This window comes from Ictalurus furcatus, chromosome 9 (genome assembly GCF_023375685.1).
Source record: "Ictalurus furcatus strain D&B chromosome 9, Billie_1.0, whole genome shotgun sequence".
Classification (NCBI taxonomy): domain Eukaryota; kingdom Metazoa; phylum Chordata; class Actinopteri; order Siluriformes; family Ictaluridae; genus Ictalurus; species Ictalurus furcatus.
Window position 1 is genome coordinate 7,891,126 of NC_071263.1, and position 24,926 is coordinate 7,916,051.

A 24,926-nucleotide genomic window follows, 5' to 3' on the forward strand; every position below is an offset into this window, starting at 1 on the left:
TTTTGTCTTCAGTAAGTGAAAAGCATGCTCAATTGGGTGGTTTTCAAATAACTGACTCGGTCATTTAAGAACGTTTAATTTCTTTGCCTTAAGTAGCTCTTGGGTTGCTTTAGCGGTCCGCTTTGGGTCATTATCCATCTGTACTGTGAAGTGATGTCCTATCAGTTCTGCGGCATTTAACTGAATGTGAGCAGAAAGTACAGCTCTAAACACTTCAGAATTCATCCTGCAAATTCTATCAGCACTCACATCATCAATAAACACCAGTGACGCAGTTCCACTGGCAGCCATACATGCCCATGCCATAACACTTCCTCCACCATGTCTGACAGATGATGTGGTATGGTTTAGAGTTCTTTCCTTCTACATACTCTTCTCATCTCATCATTCTGGTACAAGTTAATCTTGCATCAGAACTGGTCAGGCTTTTGTTTTTTTTTAAAGAAATCTGGCCTTTCTGTTTTTGAGTGTTACAAGTGGTTTGCATCTTGAGGTAAACCGTCTGTATTTACATTCATGAAAGCATCTCTTGAATGTAGACTTTGACAATGATACGCCTACCTTCTCCAGAGTGTGCTTGACTTGGCTAGATGTTGTGCCTACACCAAGTTTTTCTACACCAAGGAAAGAATTGTGCAATCATCCACTTTAGTTGTCTTCCAGGCCTATTTAGTGTTGCTGAGCTCACCACTGCATTCCTTCTTCTTAAGAATGTACCAAATTGTTGATTTGGCCACTCCTAAAATTTCTTCTATTCTCTCCGACAGGTCTGTTTTTTTTTTTTTCCCAGCCTAATTTGATGGCCTCTTTCACTTTCATTGTCTTTGGACCGCATATTGAGAGTTCACTTGAACAGCTGGCAAATGCAAATTCAACGCTTGGAATCAACTCTAGACCTTTTATCTCATTAATTTGACATGAAATAATGAGGAAACAAGCCACACCTGTCCATGAAAACGGCAAAATAAGTCAATTGTTCAATCAATTCCTAAATGGTTAATGCAATAGTTTTGTTAAACCCCTTCAATTAAGGCTGAAAGGCTACACTTCTATCACATCTTGATTGCGTCATTTCAAATCCACTGTGGTGGTGTACAGAGGCAAAATTATGAAAATTGTGTCACTGTTCAAATACATATGGACTCGACTGCATTCCTGTAAATGCACTTGCAATGCAAGTGGTAAATCACCAGTAAAAATCTGTTTAGTTTAGTCATGGCAGGGTTCTTCAATGTTATCCCTAAAGGGCCGGTGTGGCTGCAGACTTTCATTCCGATCAAGCAGGAGCCACTCGGGATTTCACTTATTTAATCAGTTCACCTTCGTCTCGAACAATCAACTGTGCCTCCAATTTGGCTATAATGGAAAAAATGCAGCCACACCGGCCCTTTCCGGACAAGTTTGAAAACCCCTAGATTAAAGTGTCATGTCAATGCTCAGAAGAGTAGTGTGGGGTTAGTGCAACCTGAAAGTCTTTCTATTAACAAACATGTTGATGACATGCACTGGTGCATCTTTTGGTCTAGTTTCTGTTCGTTTGTTATTCCAATATTCACGAGCTCGGCACCAGCAGAACTGCTTTGCCTGCAGGGCGTATTAGTGTTATGCAAGAACCACCTGCTCATATCAAAATATAAAACACATCCCTGAACAGCAGGTGGTCTTGATACATGAAACCGGCACTCGCTGTCTGAGCACTTTAGTGACGTAGGATCCCACCCACCACTGTGCGAATGGGAAAATCAGAAAAGTACTCATTCTGCAACAAGAAAAACTTGATACCATGTTATGTTCTGAAGAAGCTATTTAAAAAAATAAAATAAATAAAAGGTAAAAGAAAAGCAGGTTAGCTGTACACTGCAGTTCACACTCGACCTTAGACGGGATGGAAACTAGAGAAGGTCTATGCGGAAAGGAATGTTCCATGTGGGTCACCTCGTCACAATCAACCCAGCCTAAGGGACGCTTCAAAAGCCCAACCCAGACGATGTGTTAAAACATGCTAGATAGGTAGGAGTGGGTGTTAAAGGTCCACTCCTAGATTGTTAAGCATTTACTACAAAAGCTGAAGGATGAACTACAATACAGATGTGCTGTAAAGGCAAGGGAAAGCAGCTAAATGAAGAAACAAGCTTTAAATCTCTGATCACATTTCTAAAGCTTATAAGCACCAAACAAATTCAATGAAAAACTCCAAGAACATCACTCTGTGAATGTTTATGTACAAAAACTTCAAAATCAAACTGGTGAGTCCCGTTAGTAACTGTCTCTAATGTCATCCATTCAGCTATTTCCAGGCTAATTCAGTTATGTAATTACTGTTAATCCCCAGCAACGCCCCAAGCCACCATCACAACCAACTGTTGTCGTCTTGACAACGAGCTGAAACTGAATAAATAAGCAAAGCTTTCATGACATGGTTGTTTAGCATTCCGCTAGTCTAAATTCACCATGCGCGTGATCCACTGACGCTACTCTCTTACAGGGGGTGGGTGAGTGTTACATACCAAGCTGGCTGAGGTCAAGAAGGGTCCAGTGGAGGCCGGTGGGGCAGTTGGCTGTGAGTGTGCGAATGTGCACACGGCCGTGCTGGTCCAGACCCCACAGAGCGTCTCTGCAGGCCGACAGCTGCACAATCTCAACGTCTGCAGGCAGCTGGACAGTGAGAGGACGCATCTGCAGGTCCTGGTCCCAAATGCAGAACAAGTCTTTCCTGCTCTGACCCAGCCAAAGAAAACTCCCTGCAGAGATAAGATATATGATACACTGTACAATCAGATGAGTAATTAAAGGGACAACTGGCTGTGAGGGCATTTGACTGGCGTGGTTTATGTCCACTTGTCAGCTCAGAGGTAACAGTCGATGCAAAACAATACGTTCACAATTTATTCTGATTGATTAGGTTTATCCTACGATGAAACATTTCTATTCTGATGGGACTGGTCTCTTGGTGGATGATAATGTCTCATCCACAGGGCACGAGGACTCACTGAATGTTTGATGAGCATGAAAATGAGGTAAATAACAAGTAATGGCCTTCACAGTAACCCGACCTCAACTCAATTGAACACCTTTGGTAAGATTTTGGAAAAGTGGTATTCATCAGTCCACTACAGTTCCAGAGATAATATATAACTGTATAATGTATGCCAAGGAGCATTAAACCTGATCTAGGGTCACTTTATTAAGATGCCTGTTTGTAGAAGTCATTAAATAGCAAAGGTTTACACATACACTTAGACCGGTTCTCAACCTGGGGGGCGCGACTTAACGGGGGGGATGTGGAGAGATCGGAAGGGGGGCTCAAATTGTTTTCAAGAAAAAAAAAAAAAAACCCCACACAGACAGGGCATCATTTGGGTACTCGGTGTATTTTATTGCTTTTCAAATAGAATGTGCATATAGGAAAAACCCTGCGTTTTCTCTCCCTCTGTATTTTCTTTTTGCTGGGAAGAGGCAGAGCTTAGCCTGCCTTTTATCTAGCTGTCAGTGAAGACCAGTGTTGCCAATTTAGTGACTTTTTTTTTTTTGAAGGAAAAAAAAAAAAAAAAAAAAAAAAGGCTAATGACAGATCTAGTGACTTTTTGGACAAACGTTAGCAACTTTCCAAATGTGACCAGTACTGTCCTGCAAGCGTGAGGTCTTGCTTTCCCGCTGCACTCTCACCTCTCTCTACGTCTGCTCTGTTCTGTGAGTGTCTGAGAGCCGGAGATTTAACAATGTCACATAACAAAATCCTTCTTATGTGAATGTTTTTAGAACACAAGACGAATGTAACATGTTTTACATGTAAAATAGTACACGTTATTACAGCCTAGTTCTCTTGTTCAAAGTAGTTATAGTGTTCAGAAACGCTTTTGATCATTCATGTTCCATACCTGTCTGTTATAGTTTTATAAAAGTCATAAAATGTATTTTATTTATTTTAAGAAATCATAAAAGTTATGAAAAGTAAAAGTACAAAAATACAAAAGCAAAAAAAAAAAATTCTATCTATCAAAAACAGATAATAGATTAGGTTACATATAGATAGATTTTATATAGAAAAGATAATCATTATACCTGGTCCCTGCCAATATTGGGGGGGGGGGGTACCATGATAGAGGAGGCTTGGGGGGGGGGGCTGTTAGTTACAAAAGGTTAAGAACCTCTGACCTAGACTAAAGATGTTCAATCTCAGTTTTTCACAACTCCATACATTTCATGTTACCTTAAATTTCTTTTGACAAATCAATCTCCTTTATCACATCAGAGGTTCTTTTAAAACAATTGATCAGAGACGGATTTTATTTCAGCTTTATTTCACTACATCGGGAATTCCAGTGGGTCAAATATTTACATGCATTGTCTCTCTAAACAAACTGATGTAACAACTATCGGAAGCTTCTGATTGGCCAATTGTCATAATTAGGAGTTACTCAGAAGTGTACTTACGATTTCTTAGGAGTGCACCTGTGGCTCTATTTTATTTCCCTTTTTGAACTTGATACCATGGGAAAATCCAAACAACTCAGCCAAGAACTCAAAAAAAAAAAAAAAGATCTGTGGACCTCCACAGATCTGGTTCCTTCTTAGGAGCAATTTCCAAACAACCGAAGGTACCACAAGTATCTGTACGACTGTACGCAAATATAAAAATCTTGGTTGCAAATGGGTCTTCCAGCAAGACAGTGATCCTAAGCATAAAATGTTGCAACAAAAAGACAACAAAGTGAAAATATTGGAGTGGCCATCACAAAACCCTGACATGAATCCCAAAGACAAATTGTGGATTCAACTGAAAAAGGGTTTCTGAACAAGGCGGCCCACAAGCCTGACTGAGTTACACCAGTTTTGTCAGGAGGAATGAGCAACAACTTGTGGAAGGCTACACGAAGTGTTTGATTCAATTTCAAGCAAATGAAAGGCAATGCTTATAAACGGTTGACCCACTGAAAATCTGACATAGTAGTAAAAGCTGAATAAATCTGTCTCTTAGTTATTATTTTGAAATGACCTCTTGTGGAAATAAAGCAGCTACACTAATGGACTTAACACAGGAAATGTATGGTAACATGGAACGAGTGGAGTTTGAATGTCTTTAGTCTAGGTGTATGTAAACTATGTGGTTATAGGAACTGTTTATAGGTCAGGTTTTAGACAGCCTTCATTGGAGTCCATAGTATTCAGCTTGTTAATCCACGGAGCTGCAATGGAAAAGGAAGGAACAATGCACATACCCTCTTTGGCTGGAACTGCTGAGGAAAACACAAATGCCCACTTAGTAGCAGGTGCTAGTCCTCTGGGTGCAATAGTTCTCCAATATGTCCCTGAAGGAACGTTAAAAAAAAAAAAAAAAAAAAAACATGAGAAAACACAGAAGTCACATCTGAAACACATCAGAAGCCAAAAATGACTATCCACCATTACTAAGCTGTAGGTGTTTTTACTCAATTATGGATGAAGGACATGTCAGAACTTCTGTTGGTCCTGCCTTGCATGATTCTGCGTTTTCCCCAACGCTAACGCTATGTTAAACCTGGAAAACCTTTGACAATCTGATATGCTAAATGTTGAAGTGTGCAACGGGAAACTACGAAAAAGAATCGCACCAATGAGGCTGCCCTTGGCCACGTGGAAGTCGTTGCGACCTGAGGCGATCCACACGCCACTGCGGTTGGCACTGACCAGGCTTGGGTGACACTGAGACTGCTGCCAGAGGAATGCCACACGCAAGCGCTCGGCAACCCGCTCTACCGGAGCCTTGGTGGCCGTGGCGACACTCTGCGTGGCCTGGATCAGTGTCTGGAAGAGGCCACCCTGCTCGAACATTACGTAATCCGTGATGCTAACCTATACAGGAGATCAGGGATGCAAGCGTTGTAGCCAGTAAATAATAAACACAATTGTCATCCATTTGTTTGTAACTTATACATTAAAACGCTATTTGTGAGGAACGCGCTGTACACGTTTATCAACTTTACACTAAAGCTTAAAATATCACCAAGATATATTCAAGAGCATCACATTAGAATATGAAGAAGAAAAAAAATCCCTAACAGTTCTGTCAAATAACATTTGTTGAAGAAAATCTAGTTTTAAATAATCTATTTATGAATAAGCAGTAACCGAGAATCAGAATCCATTTTATTCACAAATAAACTATTCTGTTCAGCTTTATAACTGAATATAACTTTATGGCTGTTGGTAGTAGACTCAGATGTTTGGATTGTACTACACAGCGCTGCACGTGTGTACCTGCCACCAGTGCTCGTCTTCACCCTGGGGTTTCTTAGCCGTGACCCCAGTTCTGAACCAAAGTCTACCGCTGGTGTCCAGAGCCCACAGGGTGTTGTTCTCACCAAGAGCAATGCAGATGGGCTCCAGACGCTGACTCTCACTGCACACACCACACACACAGATTACAAGCTACACTTGAGGTCAGAAGCTTACATATGCCTTGCAGAATCTGCAAAATGTTAATAATAAAAATAAGTAAATAAGAGGGATCATTAAAATTGCATGTGGTTTTTTATTTAGTTCTGCCCTGAATAAACTATTTCACATAACAGATGTCTACATATAGTCCACAAGACACAATACTAACTGAATTTACACAAATGAACCAGTTCACACGTTTACATACGCTTGATTGTTAATACTGTGTGTTGTTACCTGGATGATCAATGACTGTGTTTATGTTTTGTGATAGTTGTTCATGAGTCCCTTGTTTGTCCTGAGCAGTTAAACTGCCCACTGTTCTTCAGAAAATTCCTCCAGGTCGTGCACATTCTTTGCTTTTCCAGCATCTTCTGCATATTTGACCCCTTTCCAACAGCGGCTATATGATGTTGAGATCCATCTTTTCACATTGAGGGACTCAAACACAACTATTACAAAAGGTACAAACATTCACTGATGCTCAAGAAGGCAACACGATACATTAAGAGCCGGGGTTGGGTGTGTGTGTGTGTGTGTGTGTGTGTGTGTGTGTGTAAACTTTTGAACAGGATGATCGGTGTAAATTGTCATTTTGCCACCCCCCATTTAGTACTGGCCTTCAGAAGCTACATATAATATTTACATACTTCCCAGAAGACAAATCAATCATCGATTACATCGATCAGCCTGTTCAAAAGTTTACACCCCCCTGGCTCTTAATATATCATGTTGCCTTCTTGAGCATCAATGAATGTTTGCACCTTTTGTAATAGTGTATGAGAAGTCTCACACACACACACACACACACACACACACACACACACACACACACACAAATAGATATCTTCTCATATACCTACTGTTGGAAAGGAGTCAAATATGCAGAAGATGCTGGAAAAGTAAAGAATTTGCAGGACCTGAAGGATTTTTCTGAATAACAGTGGGCAGTTTAACCGCTCAGGACAAACAAGGGACTTTTGAACTGGTTCGTTTGTGTAAATTCGGTTATAAACAGTCCGTTTATGTAACATTTGTTACGTAAAATAGCTTATTCAGCGCGGTACTAAATAATGAAAAAAAAAAACACGCAATTTTTATGACCCCTCTTATTTTTGTTTTAAATTATTAACATTTTGCAGATTCTGCAAGGGGGATGTAAACGTTATGACCCCGACTGTAACTCAATGTTTTGCACTGGACAGACAAAAGCTCTTCATGTTACTCTGATGTCAAATTCATGATCACCTTTATACACTATATGGCCAAAAGTATGTGGACACCTGACCATCACACCATGGGCCTTCTCCAAACACTTGCCACAAAGTTGGAGGAAATTTCCCCTCACTGGATCTAAAGGGCCCAAACTGGTTTCATCATGACAATGCCCCTGTGCACAAAGTGAGGTCTCTAAAGATATGGTTTGCCAAGGTTGGTGTAGAACAACTCTAGTGACCTGCACAGAGCCCTGACCTCAACCCTACTGTGCACCTCTGGGATGAACTGGTACACTGGACCATGTTCTAAAGGAAAGCCTTCCCAAAAGAGTGGAGGTTATAATAACAGCAAGGGGGACGGTGGGGGGGACAACTCTGTCTTAATGTCCATGGTTTTGGAATGTGTACATATGGGTGTGATGGTTTGGTGTCCACATACTTTTGCCCACACAGTGTATGCTAAATATGGCTTGCACTTTTCACTGTTACAGTCTAAACCGTTCTGTATTATTGTTTTAATCTAGAAACATTATGAAGTCATTTTTAACTGACAAGACACTCAAAGTCCAGTCAGCTGTTATATGGAAACACACAAGAGATCATCAGCTGAGAACAGTGTAATCGGACCTGCGTCTTCGTAAACAAACGACAGAACAGTACTTTCTCAGGATTGTCACTTCCATACTAAAGTCAGAACGCAGATACAAAATGTACTGCATTCATTGCTGGTTTGAACCTGCTTATACCAGTTTTGAGATTTCACTACAAGGAAAACAAATTCAGCAAGCTAAAACAGCAGTCACTGTGCACTATGATGACTAGATTATGTCAAGCTGGTCCCTAAACCGTATTACGGATTAGCATTTCAAGACAAAGTAGTTACGGTGAAGGTCTGGAGAGGGGTGAGGGTACCTGACTTTGTCGTATTTCCACTGTTCACCCTCTGCACAGTAGCTGCTGAGTCCCTCTCTGTAGAAGAGAACCCTCTGCTCGCTCAGTGCCCACACCACACTGCCCCGTGCTGCTATCTGTGCCATGGGACATGGGCAGTCCACCTTCACCGAGCGTGCACACGGCCGGTCCGTGCTCAGCCCTGACACACACACGTTCATGCACATCGCGCACACACACACAAACACATGCACACGTTTTAAGTGTCTATAGTGCTGTTCAGTTTCCGATGCAACTTCACTGCCTTTCAATTTGACATTCTTATTAGTCAAACCACCTTATTAGCTTATTCCATATTAGCTTCAGACGGTGGATTGGATTTATTAAAATTAAAAAATAGGTTCAGAACTGATCACACTACTATAATGGCAGGAGAAGAAGTTATTATTCTAAAGGTACTGCAAGTCGACAGATGCCAAGTCCTGACTGCAATGACTCATTCAGGAATGGGTCCTAGCAGTTACATAACATGCAAAATATTATTCTCTAGATTGTACAGGAAACAGAAACTATTATCTATGAACGTTCTCTTGAAAACAATTGTCTTCCAGGTGAATATTATATAACATTTTTAAACATTCTTGATGGATCTTGATAGGATGTCCTGTTTAGTGGGTAAGATATAAAGTACAGGTTAGCAGGTTTTTTGGTTTTTTTTTTCCAAAGAAATTACACTTCTATAAAAAAAAGAGATCTGATGATTTAAAATTAAAACATGGGTGCATCCTGGAACAAGAAAGAAGATAAACCTCTGATTTGAAGATGGTGGTGTACAACATCTGGCACAGTTACAACAGATGTGTCAAGAAGAGTGGTCAAGGTTTGGCCGAGCAATCTTGCAGAGTTAAAACAGAGTTAGGACAGAGTTTTGCTTGTATTTTCTCATTTGTAAGTCGCTTTGGATAAAAGCATCTGCTAAATGAATAAATGTAAATGTAGAACAGAGATGTCAAGGCGAATGTTGGGCAAATTTTACAACCGGGAGAGGATTTCAATAGAGATTCAATTCAGTTCTAAAAGAAGAGGGTGGCCATACAATGTCCTATTCTTTCTCTCTTAACATTTTACACTCCACTGTAGCGAACACTGATGGTGTTGATCTTTCGCTTCCCATGTACCACGTCTACAACGACGAGATCATTCACTTGACGAATTGATCACCTTTTCAGAATCTTATCATCATGTCAATCTATCATGGGATGGTTGTTCATGCAGAAAAATGCAATAAAATATAAAAACAATATAATTTGAATGCTCTCACCCATCAAGAACATCAGGCACAGCTGAGTACTATAAATACATTTACAGGGTGTTGTAAAGCAAGTTAAACTGTCACGGCTTTTGCTTTCAATTTCAAATATTTCACTCCAAAGCCTTGCCAGTTTGACGTTAACCGAGATCATCATAAGTGCTGTTTTTGCAAATGAACGCACTAAAGGTATTATATCTGGCGATTCAGGGGAATAAGATGCTATTCTGTCAGCTAGACAGTGTATTCACAGGAACAATGTGGTTGGAGCTGGAGGCCAAACTACTGCTGGGGATTTCCATAAAGAGAGCTACGAGACAGCTGGCACGACCGTGCTGAGAGCTGCTGTGCTTGATTACACACTGCAGAGTTATGTAAAGCACACTGACACAACACCAACACTGGGCCTGAGCAACTACACAGCAGCATGTGTAGCAATCGGAAACTGAGACTTTCTTCTTGCTTTCAGTTCAGGACTACTATAGTCATAAAGATCCAACTGCCCAAAGTGTTTAGAAAGTGTTTAGGGAAGAAATGTTTTTAGTGGAATCTGGATTGTGTGTTTTATAAAAAGTCATGCACCGCCATCTAATGGTCAACTATTAAAACACTACACATCTGATGGTGTATAAAAGATCCTCTGTTTCTGAGGGTTTTTTTACGGTTTCATCTGACTGCTGACTCTTTGTCCACAAAAAAACTTAGGAAGTATGTATATGATCTCACTGTCAAACGGTAGAGAGGGGTACAAAACAATTTCCAAAACATTAAGACGTACCATGGAACACTGAAGACAATCATCAAGCAGTGGAGAAAATGGTGCATCACAGTGACATTAAAGAACGTAACGCCCTTCCAAAATTGACGAAAGGACAAGAATAAACTTACGGGGGATGGGGAGGCTGCCAAGAGTCCTATGGCAACATTAAAGGAGTTGCAAGGAATATCTGGCATGTGCTGGTCACTCCCTGGGTTCCCCCCCACTTTGTCTGGGTTATGGTGTAGGGGATCTAAACGGAAGCATTTTCCACGAAAATGAACATCCAGGCCCACCTAAATCCTCCTAAACCTTATGGCAAAATATGTTATGGTCTGATGAGGCCAAGATAGAACTTTCTGGGAATAATTCTAAAAGATATTTTAATTCTCATAAAACGAGACGGCTCATCACTCAAAGAACACCATTCCCACAGTAAAGCATGGTGGTGGAAGCATGATGCTGCGGGGCTGCTTCTCTTCAGCTGGGACTGGGGCTATAGTCAAAATAGAGAAAATCATGGATAGCTCTAAATATCAATCTATTTTGGCACAAAACCTTCACCTTCCAGCACAAAAAAAAGGACTCAAAGCACAAATCCAAGTCAACAAAGGAATGGCTTCAGAAGATGATCAAGGTTTTGGAACAGCCCAGTCAGAGTTCAGATCCTACTGAAAACCCGTGGAATGATTCAAAGAGGGCGCACTCGCGCGCACCCACCCGCCAGAATCCCAGTCCAAATAAAAACCTTTAATATGAAGTTATACATTTCAGTATGTCTTTATGGTAGGACGGAATTCTACACAGATTCTACATGAATCTAATTTAAATTGACAATTTATTACACAGAGAAAACTTACTCTAATGGGGGTGTACATGCTATAGATTCTTGTGCAATTTGTAACTCTCTGTCTGGTTCAATATTGAGCAAGAACAGCACAATCCTCTTACTATAGCTTTAGAAATAGCTTTACGTTTTTGACAGTAATGCTACACTTCCTGTGTGAAAAGCATTTGACGGAGTGGATGACTAGCGTGAGTTTACATAAAACGTACGCACGCACATGCTTTTAATCATGAGATCCTACTCAAGGACAATACAGCATTCACTACAGCTCACCTGTCTGGAGGTAAAGATCTCCGCTGGTGCGTATGATCCAGGCTGTGTCATCACTCAATGCCACAAAGGAAGTCTCATCCAGGGCTTTGTACCAGTGCCTTTTCCCCTTAATGGTCACTTTACCACAGGCATAGGCTGTCATGGTCTTCTGTTCCACCTTCCACAGCAATGAGCCTAAAAAAGACAAACAGGAAGCACAAATCTTGCACTTATGTTCTGATTTCTCACCACACAATACATACTATTTCCATTCTATTACCTAGTACTACTAACTACCAGGCTCTGGAACCGAGTTTCACTATGAACTTTCCCATTTCACTTTATTAGGAGTTCCTGAAATCACAATTCCATTGATTCCTAAAACCTTTTTGTTTAATATGCATTTATGTGGCTTTCATTAAAGTTTATTGCCTGATATGCCAAACAGTCATCGCATACAAGTTCTTTAGTTACCAGATCCTTCAATAGTCTTATAAAATAAAGTAAGCCCTGCCATGAAGCAAAAGTGGAGAAAGGAAAAAGCTCCGCTTACCAGAAGGGGACAAAGCCACCTGCTGGACATTCTCTTCATATTTCTGCCAGCTCAGGCTACCATTGGTGAGGCTGCTGCAGTACAGGCCTCCTTTAAAATCTAGGCACCAGATGTGTCGCTCAGTCACTACCAGGCTGAGGATACCATAGCCTGGCCCACTGTAGCCCATCCAGCTCTCAGCCAACTGCACCAAGAGCACAGAATAAGGAGAGGGAACATCTCAGCTGTGCCACTCATTAAAACGTACAACAACAACAAACAGGATAAAACCATGTGAAAAAACACCTCAAGGACCACAAAATGTATCTCAATGACCAGATCTATCATTTCAGATCATCCATTACTAGTGAGATGGAGATTTGATTCACTTATGGTTGAACACAAAGTACATTTTTAATATAGTCCTTTTGCAAATCACTTGTCTGGTAGAATCTGTACTGCACATTTTTATTATATTATATTATATATATATATATATATATATATATATATATATATATATATATATATATATATATATATATATATATATATATATATATATATGCACACTTCAGTTTCTACCGTAATGAACTTGACTGTGTTGTTGAAAAGCATCTGCACTGACTAGAGCAGAGGAGCAATCACTTTCTATTATTATTACCAGTGGTGTAATGATACGCGTAATTCAAATTTGATACCATTTTGTGGTACTTTGATACAATACATTTCCGATACAGCAAAAATAAGTGAGATGAGCCAAAACATTATGATGGCACGTGTCAAACTGACATCCACATGAATGCCAGGACTGAGGGTTTCCCAGCAGAACATTCATTCCACTGGCTTGTCCTCTTCTCACAGTGAATCCTGGTGACATCACTTCCTCAGGTAAACAACGCACATGTACCTGGCTGTCCACATGATTAAAAATTAAAAAGCCACAGGACTCACCTGGTCTGGCTTACCTGGTCTGTTTTGTGAAGCCGCATGTCTTCCTGCTCTGTCTGCTTCACGGTAGAACTCAGTAGGTCCACATTACTGAGGCCATCCCCCAAGCTGGCACTAGATGGCATGCCATGTGCGTATATGTCCTCCTCGTCACTGGAGGGCGATGGCTCCGGCTCTGGCTCTGGGGAATATGGAAGTGGCCTGATAGGATAGTACAGTAAATCCAAATCAAAGTTCCTTTCTGAATCATCTTTGGCCTGCAGCTCTGGATTATGAATCTCAGTTGGCTCCTCCATGTCAGGCTTCTCATTAGCTGCATGCATGTAGGAGAAAGTGCACTCCAGCAACATGTCTACATCTGGCGTGCTGGTTGTTTGCTCCTTGCTTTCCACAGCTTTGGCAGGGTCGTTGTAAACCTGGCAGTCCATGTCTTGTAGACAAAGGGATGTGGGACATGAGGGCTGCGCATCTGCTTCTTTGCTCAGGGGGCTCTCACTGCTCTCCTGGTCCTGAAGCTGGGACTTTTCTGAAAAGTTCTGCAGTAAAAATGTTTCCGTGCTGAGGGCCTCTATGCAAACAGAGCCCTCGTGATCGGGCGAGTCATTGCTGTGGAGGTCCAGGCTGCTGCACAGGAGGCTATTGCGTTCTGAGGGTGGCTCGCTGGCAGGTGTGGGGAGGCCGTCACTGGTCAGGCCGTCCTGGCTGTACGTGCTCTCTGACCAGCTGCTGTGCTCGTTCACACAGTTCCCACTCTCTGTGAAATCATATGAATTAGAGCTGCACCATAGCAACACATTCACTGTAAAATAAAGTAATTAACGCACTCAGGAAATGGGGAAAGTACTTCAGTAGTAGAGCTGCATTATTGAATTGTATTTTAATCATAATCAAGACTTTTGTATTTCTAACACATGGGGGTAGCTCGACTTCTAAATGGGGTCTTTTCTTGGTGAATGACATGCCAAAAGAACTGAAAAGTACATTTTAGTTCTTTTGTATTCTAGATAAGTTCATCTATCCCAGTTGGCTTAGCTGGAGCCAACTGGGATAGACTGCACTACCTCGGATGCTTCCTGTACAATGCACCAGCTTTAAGACACTCCCTTCCTAGGACACAAGCACTCTGACTAGTACAACACTTTCCCTGGTAAAAGGGAATTTGATTAACCAGGCATCATGTTGTTCTGGAGTAAAATGGGCTTAAAAGGAACTCCAAGCTGAATGAAGGTTCATTAAATAAAGCATTAACTAAAGTTTTACGGAGATATAGCCTCATATCCATTTTGGCGTGCTCGCAGTCGAATTTGCGCCTTATCTGAAAATGGTTTGGTCTATCCAAAAAGCTTTGAATAACATTTTGCCAGCATGGTCTCAAGATCTCAGCCAATTTTGGTGAAAACTGGACGAACTTGTCTTGGACGAGATTGAAAAAGTAGGTTTTTCAGAAAATTCTAAACATTGGGAAATGATGGAAAATGACATGATGTGGAGTAGCTCTGAGCCAAGGAATTGGAGGAAAAAAAGAATTTTGTTTCTAGGCCTTATGGTTCAAAAGTTATTAGCATAAATGTAAGTCAGAGTTTGAGCAGTAGGTGGCGCTACAGGGTTTGAGATAGAGACTCCATTCTTGCTATGGTTAATGTTGAGACTGTCCTCTACCCAGGGGTGAACTTTAGCATTAAGCAAAGTTCGGCAATTGCCTTGGGCCCTGAGCTACCAAGGGCCCCCACAAATATTGTTTTCTTAACAATAAATTTGTAATGCAAGTAATGTAATTTTATTGACATCAGTAACTGTAATCAAATTATATAAATTTAAAAGGTAATGAGTTACATTACAGCGTAATCAGAGAAAGAAATTAGAATACAGTAACGCGTTACTTTTTAACACGTTATACCCAACGCTGACTGACACAGACAGAAGAAGGAGAAGAAGAAGACGACGACTAACGGCTACAATAGGTACCTTGCACCTACAGTGCTTGGCCCCGAATAATAATAATAATAATAATAATAATAATAATAGTATTTTTTATCGTAATTAAATATTACAGAGATTACGTTTAGATGCATATAACTGTCAAACTACTGGTCAAGATTTTGTGGACATCTGACCACACACATGCTTTTTGAACATCCCATTCCAGATTTATACATCCTATACAAACTCTGTGCTTCCAACTTTGTGGATAAAGTTTGGGGAAGAAACACATCTGGGCTGGTCAGGATGGTCAGGTGTCCACAAACCATTATATAGTGTCCACTATTAATAATGGCTGGTAAAAATCTCCTGAGACCCCATGGTGAGTACCTATGCAATAAATACAGTCATTGCATACAGGAACTAAAAAGTAGATCAGACTTGCTAATGCTGATAAAGACAGGCTGTACGCACCGTGCCTTATCCTCTTGCCCTTCCTCTTCAACTTGACAGGCTTGACAACTAGCTCCTGCTGAAAATCCTCTTGTGTGATGGTGCTGTAGCGGCTCGAGGACATCTCTGAAGTTCCTTGTGCACTCTCCCACGAAGTGATGGAGCTACTGCGGCTTCGCGCGTCTCCCGATACCTTCTTCTGGTCCTCAACCTCCTCTGCCACCTCTAGTGCTTCCAGTGCCTGGCTGAACTCCTCCTGGGTCTCTCTAAACTCTTCTTGCGCTTCTTCAGACTCCTCTGCTTTGGGCCGCTCTTCTGGTTCTGCAACGATAGCTACGGTCCTGATCGGCTGAGCTGTTTCCACCGCTCCATTTGCGGGGAGCAAAACGGTTGGGGTGGAGAGGGGGGAGGTTAGGTGATATGACAGCTCTGACACTAAGAGAAGAGGGAAAGATTGGGGTTTTTTTTTGGGGAGATTTCCCCCCAGTTCACTCAATAGCAACATTTACAAGCAGCCTAATAATCTATGAGTAACCTGACTGATTGGAATAAAGTAAACCGAATGAACTAAATGAAATTCCTATCCAAACTAATGATGTGGGTAATCCTTTTAACAATCCATTAATAAACAGAATAACAGCCATGCAAACCTTTGTGTCCGATTACTGTCACTATCAGAATCTGTGTGCGCGTTCTGTGCATGAGACTTACAATGTGCTCTCTGTGCAATAAAACAGTCTTGGAAGAAAACACAGTTCATATTACACATTGTAATCCATGTTTGAATAATTTTGAGGTTCGATGTGTGGTGGACTGGGCATCAAGCGAATATTCTGAGGCAGACGGAGGATGAAGATCGATTGAAAAAATTCAGGGTTTAATATTTATCAGAAATTCAACAAGAACTTAAAAGATGGTAAGAAGAAAGTATTCCCAAACGACATCGTTAACTTTATCCATCTTCTAGTGTGTGAAGACCTTAACGAAGACCTTCGTCATACTGACTGATAACTGGTACAATTTTGATATTTTCGGAAACCACAACATGCTTGTTCCTAAATCGCAGGCAAATACAAACTGATGAGCAAATTCACTGTGACACACACTTGAATGAAGATTTGCAGAGACTGAAATTATGTAAAACTATGTCATTTATTTAACGATGTAAGAAAGAAAAAAAAACAAAAACAAACGAAAAAAAAAAAACCCCGAACGCTCTGACGGGACTCACGCGCTTCTCTTGTTACGGTAATGTTGACACTAAACCCTACTTCCCACACGTGCATAACTCTGGACTGGATTACATGTAGCGTGCATATCAACAGAGACTGCCGACAGATTGCTCAGTTCAGGAGACACAAACAGTTCATTAGGAAGCTGCATAGTCATTGAGAAATAGAAGGCTGTATATAACTGTATATAAAACGACTGAAAATTCAGCAGCTTAGACTTGCTATTAGCTACAAAGCCTGAAATGTTTCAGCCAATGTTTCTGCTGAATCTGAATAAGGACCTATAATAAATAATGATGTACAGTAACATAATCAAGTCTTACTGTTGGAGACCAATCCCTCGGGGCAGTTGGAGATACGCATAACGTCTCGGTCTCCTTTCAAAACGAAGATCTCATTTTCTGTGCAAGACACAGACACTATGTCTCCACAGCTCTCCATCCCGCCTACAATAACCTTGAAGTGAACAAACAATTGCTGTTATTAAATCGCCATAGCTAATATTCGTAGACCAAACGACAGATTAAACCCACAGCACATTACATTTTTGTTTAAACACAGTTTGTATACAGGATTAACTTAGAGATAGGGTTTCCATTTACCAGATTTCATTATAAATTAAAAAGGTAGAGGAAATAAAATAAATAAATAAATAAATAAATAAATAAATAATTCACAAAGTTTGCATCTGTGTCTATTTAGTGCTTCATATATATATATATATATATATATATATATATATATATATATATATATATATATATATATATATATATATATATATATATATATATATAAAATATCTGTATTCATATTCAAATTTAAACCAGAAGTGGTCTGTACCATAAGTGGTTTTTACTAAACAGTAAACAATAGGAGTCTTATAAAATGTTATCAGCTTTACTTAAGTTTTTGGTTTCAGCTTTACTTAAGCTAGGATTTGGTACATTCCAGAAAGATCAGAAAAGTTCGCTGGACACAATACCAGAATCTTCTATAAAGCTGGACACACTCAGTGCTCCTAGGGTACTTTAAGTAGAAGTGTGAATCTCTAGGCACCTCACGATTCGATTTGATTACGATTTAGGGTGCTGCGATGTGATGATAAAACTAATAATCAATGCATTTTGATGCATCTTTTTTTTTATTATTTTTTATTATTGACTAATTGTGCCAAATCGCCATTACTGCTGTGGCGATCCCTCCTCTGAAAATGGTTTTGTACGACTCCTTTGTACCCGAATCTCACAGTTTTTAAGCCTGTCGTTTTTGTGTAAACCGAGTTAGAACAGAGACTTGTCAAAAATGTGTTATAACTGTGACAGTTCTCAGCCACAGACTGTCCGGGCGCTGCACTTCTGCGTTCCGTCAACATGACGTTATCGATTAACATTTACTAAATCGATTTTTGACATTTGTGAATCGATTCAGAATCGTCCACGTCCGCATCGCCATGTATCCAAGAATTGCCCTCCCCTCCCCCCCTTTACCTTTAAGCAACAATTAATTATAATGACCTTAGGATTTTTCAGGAAGATTTTCTTTTAATAATGATTCATAGATCGTTCAAGAAGGACAAAACAAAAACAAAAAACATGTGCAATGAACATACAAGTTTTTTTTTTTTTTCCAAATTCATTACATGATTATTTTGGAGAGCCTCGCAGAGATCTGTGCACTCAGTGCAGCTGCATGGAGCAGCGGATCTATAAATAAAAGCATTTCTATTGTCTGTACAGGAACATGGTAGATATATGGTTTTATTTTGGAACTCAGTAGCGCAGTGTTTAACTGGAGAAAACCACTGGCAAAAACGAACAGTGCATCTTCATATAAGGTTAATGAAATTGATTTTTATTCTGGGAGCTGGGTTGTCAGGTTCAGCGTATGATGCCTGCTTATTGCAGACGCTGCAAATCGGGAATGCGCACCATTGATAAATTGTCTACCATAAAAACACTGAGATAGAGAAGAAAAAAAGAGAAAAAAAAACCCTTTGCTGTGTCGTATTACAGTTCAGCTCTATATCCATATTCGTTTAGGATGTGATATCAGTTAAATCCGAATGCCATTCGTATTAGGTCATACCCATAGTATAAGAAATGTCAGAAGGAATGCTTCAATAAAATTAAGATTTTTTAAAAAGGCACTTTTGCACCCAGACTATGGAACATTTTGTACAAGTTTGAAAACTTGTTTCTAACCCTGGAAGTGATCTCTGATCCAGTTTTAAAAAAAACAAAAACACAAAAAAACCATTAATCTAGTGTTTGTTTCAGGTGACCGTGTTGATCATAGACTGTGTGGAAGCGATCCGTTCCTGGTGCTGGACACTAAAATAACTTAACTTCTTACTTTACAGGACTGTAGTATTTGGGCCAAGTGTGAAATGCGATCGGCAGAAATTCACTTGAATTCTGTAAAACTACAAAAAAAATAAAACCCCACAGTGTACCTGGTTGGTACAGTCCACTACATAGACGCTGTACTCGTTCCAGCTGAGCACCCAGCCCTCCTTGAGGAAGCAGGTGACGAGCCCCAGCTGCCTGTCAGTGGGCCGGTATGCGCCGCTGGGGCTTGAACGAGGGAAGAGTTCGAACTGAGGCACGTCCTGGTTAAAGAGTGGCTTGAGTACGTGCGTCTCTTGTACGCGCCCACGCACATCTGTTCTCCAGAGACGAAGGCCTGGCCGTGCCGCGTACACCAGAAGGTCACTCTGCTTGCACAGAGCAGGCTGAAAACAGGCTCCGAACTTGCCGTTGCTTCGAGGGAATAAGAGAGCAGTTTAGTGAACACAGAGTGTGCCCAAATGATCTGATAACTGCCAATAAATAAATAAAAATCGGGGAACACTCTACACAACTCAGTCAATAATCAGATTATATTTAGTACTGTTGTTAAGAGGTCGAGCGATTGATCGGTTTTGCCGATAATCAATAACCGGTTGCTGGAACTGAAATTCACACAGATATAATTTCTGGTTGCGTCCATTATACAGTACGAGAGAGACCTCTAGAGGCGAAATAAAAACCATCACTGACAAATTTTGATGTGTTATTTGAAGTGTTGTTTTTTTTTTTGGATGTATCTAGTTTTATTTGTTATTTGGAGTGTTATTTTTTGGTTCAGTTTGTATGTATATCTTTGGTTTACGTTAATATTTATAAATATTTAATATATTAATATTTATCTCATTAAAAAAAAGTACAGTACATTTTCATGGTACAGTCAGTAGTGTTTATTTTTGTAATAAAGTTCAGCAATATTTTACTGAGTGTAATGTTTTCATTCAGTATCGATTTTTAAAACTAATCGGTTTATTAATCAGTAATCGGAAAGGTACTGCCCGACATAGTTATCAGTATGGGTAAAACCCACTTTCGGTCGACCTCTACTGTCATTAGTAACGGTTATTAATTTTACAGTTTTTAATTAGAATGACATTTTTCTGTACTGGGGTCACTGCTAGCATCATCACTATTAAAATCAAGCAATTCATAAGTATATTAAATACGGCTGATAGATGCAAAAATATTTTGTTTTCCTAACATTTTCTTGAAATACTTTACAATTTTTATGATTACAAATTACAAATGGTGTTCTGCTTCTTTAAGTTGTCTCTACTTAAAATCAAAGACAAGACAATATTAGATTCAGGAAGGGGCATTTCAAGATTGTGACACATTTTATTTGCTACCAGCTGCAATGGTGAAAAATCACTGATGGTAGATTGTGCTTTAAACAATTAAATGACAAATTCCGAATACCACCACTTGACATAAGTTTACACTGATCATTAGTGTAAATGTATTTTTCCTATAATGTGTGACATTCGGTTTGCAGTAGGATTTCTGATGAGTAATACAGCGATTTGGATAAGGTTGGAGACAGAAGAAATTAAAATCCCATGACTGAGGTGTATATAGAATTTCGATTTCAATGTCATGGGAAGTTATTTTAAGAACAAGGCAGGAACTTGATCAGTTATTTCTGTGGTTTCACAAGCTTATCACATTCCTGTAGTGCATCCAAGGTCATATACAGTGGGTTTGGAATGTATTCGATTTTTGAACCTTTGTGTGTTATAAATTCAATCTACACACAAAAAACGAGTCAAAAACAAGTTGTTTTTTTGGAGATTTTTCAGATTTATTCAAACTCAAAAACTAAACTACACTATATGACCATAACTATGTGAACACCTTACCATCACATCTATATGTGCTTGTTAGACATCCCATTTCAAGACTATTGGCAATAATATGCACTTCCTGCTAAGATCTGAACCTAAAACAGGCTCCACTCTTCTGAGAAGTCTTTCTCCAAGAATTTGGAGTATGCCTGTGGGAATCTGTGCCCATTCAGTCAAAAGAACATTTATGAGGTCAAGCACTCATGTTGGAAGAGAAGGCCTGGCTTGCAATCAACGTTCAGTGGGGTTGAGGTCAGGTCTCTGTGCAGGACAATAGAGTTCCTCCACACCAAACTCATCAAAACATGTCCTTATGGACATCGCTTTGTGCACAGGGGTACATTCAGACTGGAACAGGAAAGGGTCTTTCCCAAACTGGTGCCACAAAGTTGAAGCACACAATTGTCTATAATGTCTTTGTATGCTATAGCATTAACATTAACCATCACTGCAACTAACAGGCCCAAACCCTGAAAAACATCGCTAGACCATTATCCCTCCTCCCCCAAACTCTACTGATGGTACTGTGCATTCAGATAGGTAGCTTTCGCCTGCCATCCACCAAACCCAAATTTCTCCATCAGACAGATAGTGAAGCATGAGTCATCCCTCCAGAGAACATGTTTCCACTCTTCCCAAGTCCAGTTGTATCCTGCTTTACATCACTCCAGCCAACGTGGCAAAGGTGGCATCCTATGACAGTGGCATGCTTAAAATCACTGAGCTGCTCAGTAAGATCTGGGTTTGGTGGATGGCAGGAGAACACTACCTACCAGAATGCATAGTGCCAAGAATAAAGTTTGGTGGAGGAGGGATAATGGTCTGCCAATGTTTGTCTACGGAGACTGCATGGTTATGTGCTTGATTTGATGCACCTGTTATCAATGGGTGTGGCTAAAACACCTGAACTCAATTAAATAATTAGCAGGGGTGTCCACATACACTGTATGGATAAAAATATCTCATTAAGGTATTCCGACCCTTGGCTAATGCACTCCAAATTGAGATCATGTGCATCCTGTTTGCTTTGATTGTCTTGAGATGTATAGAACTTGACTGCAATCCATCTGCGGCAAATTCAAACGATTGGACATGATTTAGAAAAACAACCAAGCCATGAAGTCCAAGGAACATTCTGTACACCTCCACGACAAAATTGCGTCGAGACATAGATCTGGGCAAGAGTATAAACCACCGCCAAAGATGTGAATGTCCCAAGAAGCACGGTGCACTCCAACCAACCTCAGTAACTGGGTTAGAAAGACCTTGGACAGGGAGGTGACCCAGAACCCAATGGCCACACTAACAAAAGTGCTCCACAAGGATGGGAGAACTAGAAGTATTCCCTCAATTAGGCCTTTACGGTAGAGTGGCTAGACGGAAGATAATCCTGAGAAGAAAGTATATAATGGGCACATAAAGACTCCGACAGCTTGAGGGGAAAAGAACTCTGGTCTGATGAGACAAAATTTAACCCTTTGGGACTAACTCCAAGTGGTACATCGGGCAAAAACTAGGTACCGCTCATCAACTGGATAATCCCATCACTACACTGAAGCATGGTGGTGGCACCATCTAGTCTAGGGGGTGCTTTTCAGTGGCTGGAACCAGGAACCTGGTCAGAATTGAGGAAAGTGTAAATGCAGCCAAATGCAGAGAGATTCTTGAAGAAAACTCCACAGTGCACAAGACCTCTGATCGGGGTGAACCTTTCAGCATGACAATGACTCGAAGCATACAGCCAAGACAATGCTGAAGTGGCTTTGGGACAAGTCCTTGCGTGGCTCAGTCAAAGCCCAGTCTTGAACCCAACAGAAGATACGTGGAGAGACCTGAAGATGGTAGTTCACAGACACTCCCACAGATGATCTGACTGAGCTTGAGAGGGTCTGCCAGGAAGAATGTGACTAACTGCCCAGACCCAGGAGTACAAAGCTATGTATTAACCAAGAAAACTGAACGCTGAAATTGCTGCCATAGGTCCTTCGACAAAAGTACTGAATAAAGGGTCTGAATACTCATCTAAATGAGAGATTTCTTTATAGACATTTTGCCAAAATATCTATAAACTTGTTTTTCGCTTTTTTCCATTATAGGTTAGGGTTTGTGTGCATGTGTAGACTGATGGTCCCAAAAAAAAAAAAAAAATAAATAAATAAATTAATAATAATAAAAAAACAACTAAATGTAATTCTAACACTATAAAGTGTTTAGGGCTGCAACAAACGATTATTTTCATAATCGATTAGTTGGCCAATTATTTTTCTTCTTGTTCAATTAGTCAATTAATCAGATTGGCGGGGCAAACTTTCAGTACCATTTTTTCCATTTATTTAAAATAAAATCCACAAACTGCGTGTTACAAATATAAATTTCAGACGAAAACTTTACACAACTGTTTGTCCAATTATATAAGACTGAAAAGAACCCAATACACACAGATACACACCAGAATATATATTATTCATTTAGGACTGTAGTTTAATTCAGTGCTTTTTGTGCATCCATCAAAATAATGCATAAATACTTATATATGATATAAACTAAGTATATAACTAAGTATATAAACAGTAAACTGACGAAAGTTTTATTCTTGACTCTGGTCATTACGTGCGTATGACGTCATGCGCCGTCGACTAGGAAGCGGCTTATACTTCCGGGTAGTAAAAAAAAAAAACAAAAAAAAACGCTAGTGTTCCATTTGAGATGATATTACCTTTCTAAAATACATACACTGGAAGGTAAAGTATGCAGTACATAGTGCAAGTGTAGAGTACGTCATTTGGGACACAACTTTAGTATTTACGCTCCGAAGCGTGTTTTCGGAACAGAAGTAACGTAATGAGTAAACGCACCCCGTCCCGCGCAGACCAACTAATCGATAATGAGATTCGTCGACGACGATTTTCATAACCGATTATTATCGATTTTATCGATTAGTTGTTCCAGCTCTGAAAGTGTTACAAAACTGGAGGGGTCTAAATAGGTTCCGAATGCACTGTACATCTCAAAACTGCCTAAAATCCATTATGGCCATAAAGAATGGGCCCTCACTACGCAGTAATGTCCAGATAAAGGAGAGACGTAGGGTTAGTTTGTCTTACCTTTTTCGGGGTTTGGTGCCCAGCTTCTGGAGAGATTGTTCTTGAGTGTTAAACACGAGAGAACGCTGACAGGTAGAAACAAGAAGAACTTTCTGACTATATTCCAGCTGAACTATAGCTGACGGCTCTTCTAACAGCACCACCGGATTGCACACACCCTGGGACACACACACACACACACACACACACACACTTTAGATCAACATTAATTTCAAACTCTAGCTGAAATAAAAAAACCTAACAATTTTTATCGTAACATGATGCATTTCCAAGTGGGATCACTTTTTACTTGTTTATTGCTTTTTAACAGCATGTCAGCAATGAGGCTATGTCATAGCGAGTCCAGGGTAAAGAATACCAGATATACAATTTACAGTTGACAGAAACAAATCAAATGCATTCAGCTGGTACCTTCCTACATTAAACATGTCTCTGAATAAAACCGTCATCTGATGGTACCAAAGACTTTGCAGTTCAGTAGGATATGTTTGACAGTCAAAGGCATTTAACAGGAAGGACATAATGGTGGCGCTTCACCTGTCATTAGAAACCCATGTGTGGTCTTGACCCAGCCGGCACCTAGTGAACACGACTTGGTCGTGCCTAGACTTAAAGTTAGGCGAGGATCTTGTTTTTAAACTGGGGTTTATTTCATACAATTTATTATTGTCGCATTCGTCCCATTCTGTCTGCCATTCTTTACATGATGTACAAACTTATTAATGGCCTGAGGTCAGAGGGTTATATTTGACAGTCCGAAATTTCCAGGTTGAGGGCTCCTTAGCTGCCCTGTCTGCTCTCTCATTGCCAGCCAGACCACCGTGACCCAGTAGAAGAGGATGTTGAGGTTTT

General features: G+C 40.2%; 1 protein-coding gene across 3 annotated transcripts in view; it reads right to left on the reverse strand.

Moving 5' to 3' along the window:
• tecpr2 (tectonin beta-propeller repeat containing 2) overlaps positions 1–24,926 on the reverse strand; it is a 47,451-nt gene that overhangs the window by 10,924 nt on the left and 11,601 nt on the right. For all 3 annotated transcript variants that reach the window (XM_053632556.1, XM_053632557.1, XM_053632558.1), the window contains exons 5-16: positions 24,075–24,232; positions 19,234–19,540; positions 17,102–17,234; positions 15,568–15,981; positions 13,191–13,927; positions 12,244–12,427; positions 11,712–11,885; positions 8,547–8,727; positions 6,238–6,379; positions 5,592–5,832; positions 5,220–5,309; positions 2,508–2,741 (exon numbers count right to left, since the gene is read on the reverse strand). In XM_053632556.1, the coding sequence (XP_053488531.1) occupies positions 2,508–2,741; positions 5,220–5,309; positions 5,592–5,832; positions 6,238–6,379; positions 8,547–8,727; positions 11,712–11,885; positions 12,244–12,427; positions 13,191–13,927; positions 15,568–15,981; positions 17,102–17,234; positions 19,234–19,540; positions 24,075–24,232 (2,995 nt within the window). The remainder of the gene's footprint in view (positions 1–2,507; positions 2,742–5,219; positions 5,310–5,591; positions 5,833–6,237; positions 6,380–8,546; positions 8,728–11,711; positions 11,886–12,243; positions 12,428–13,190; positions 13,928–15,567; positions 15,982–17,101; positions 17,235–19,233; positions 19,541–24,074; positions 24,233–24,926) is intronic.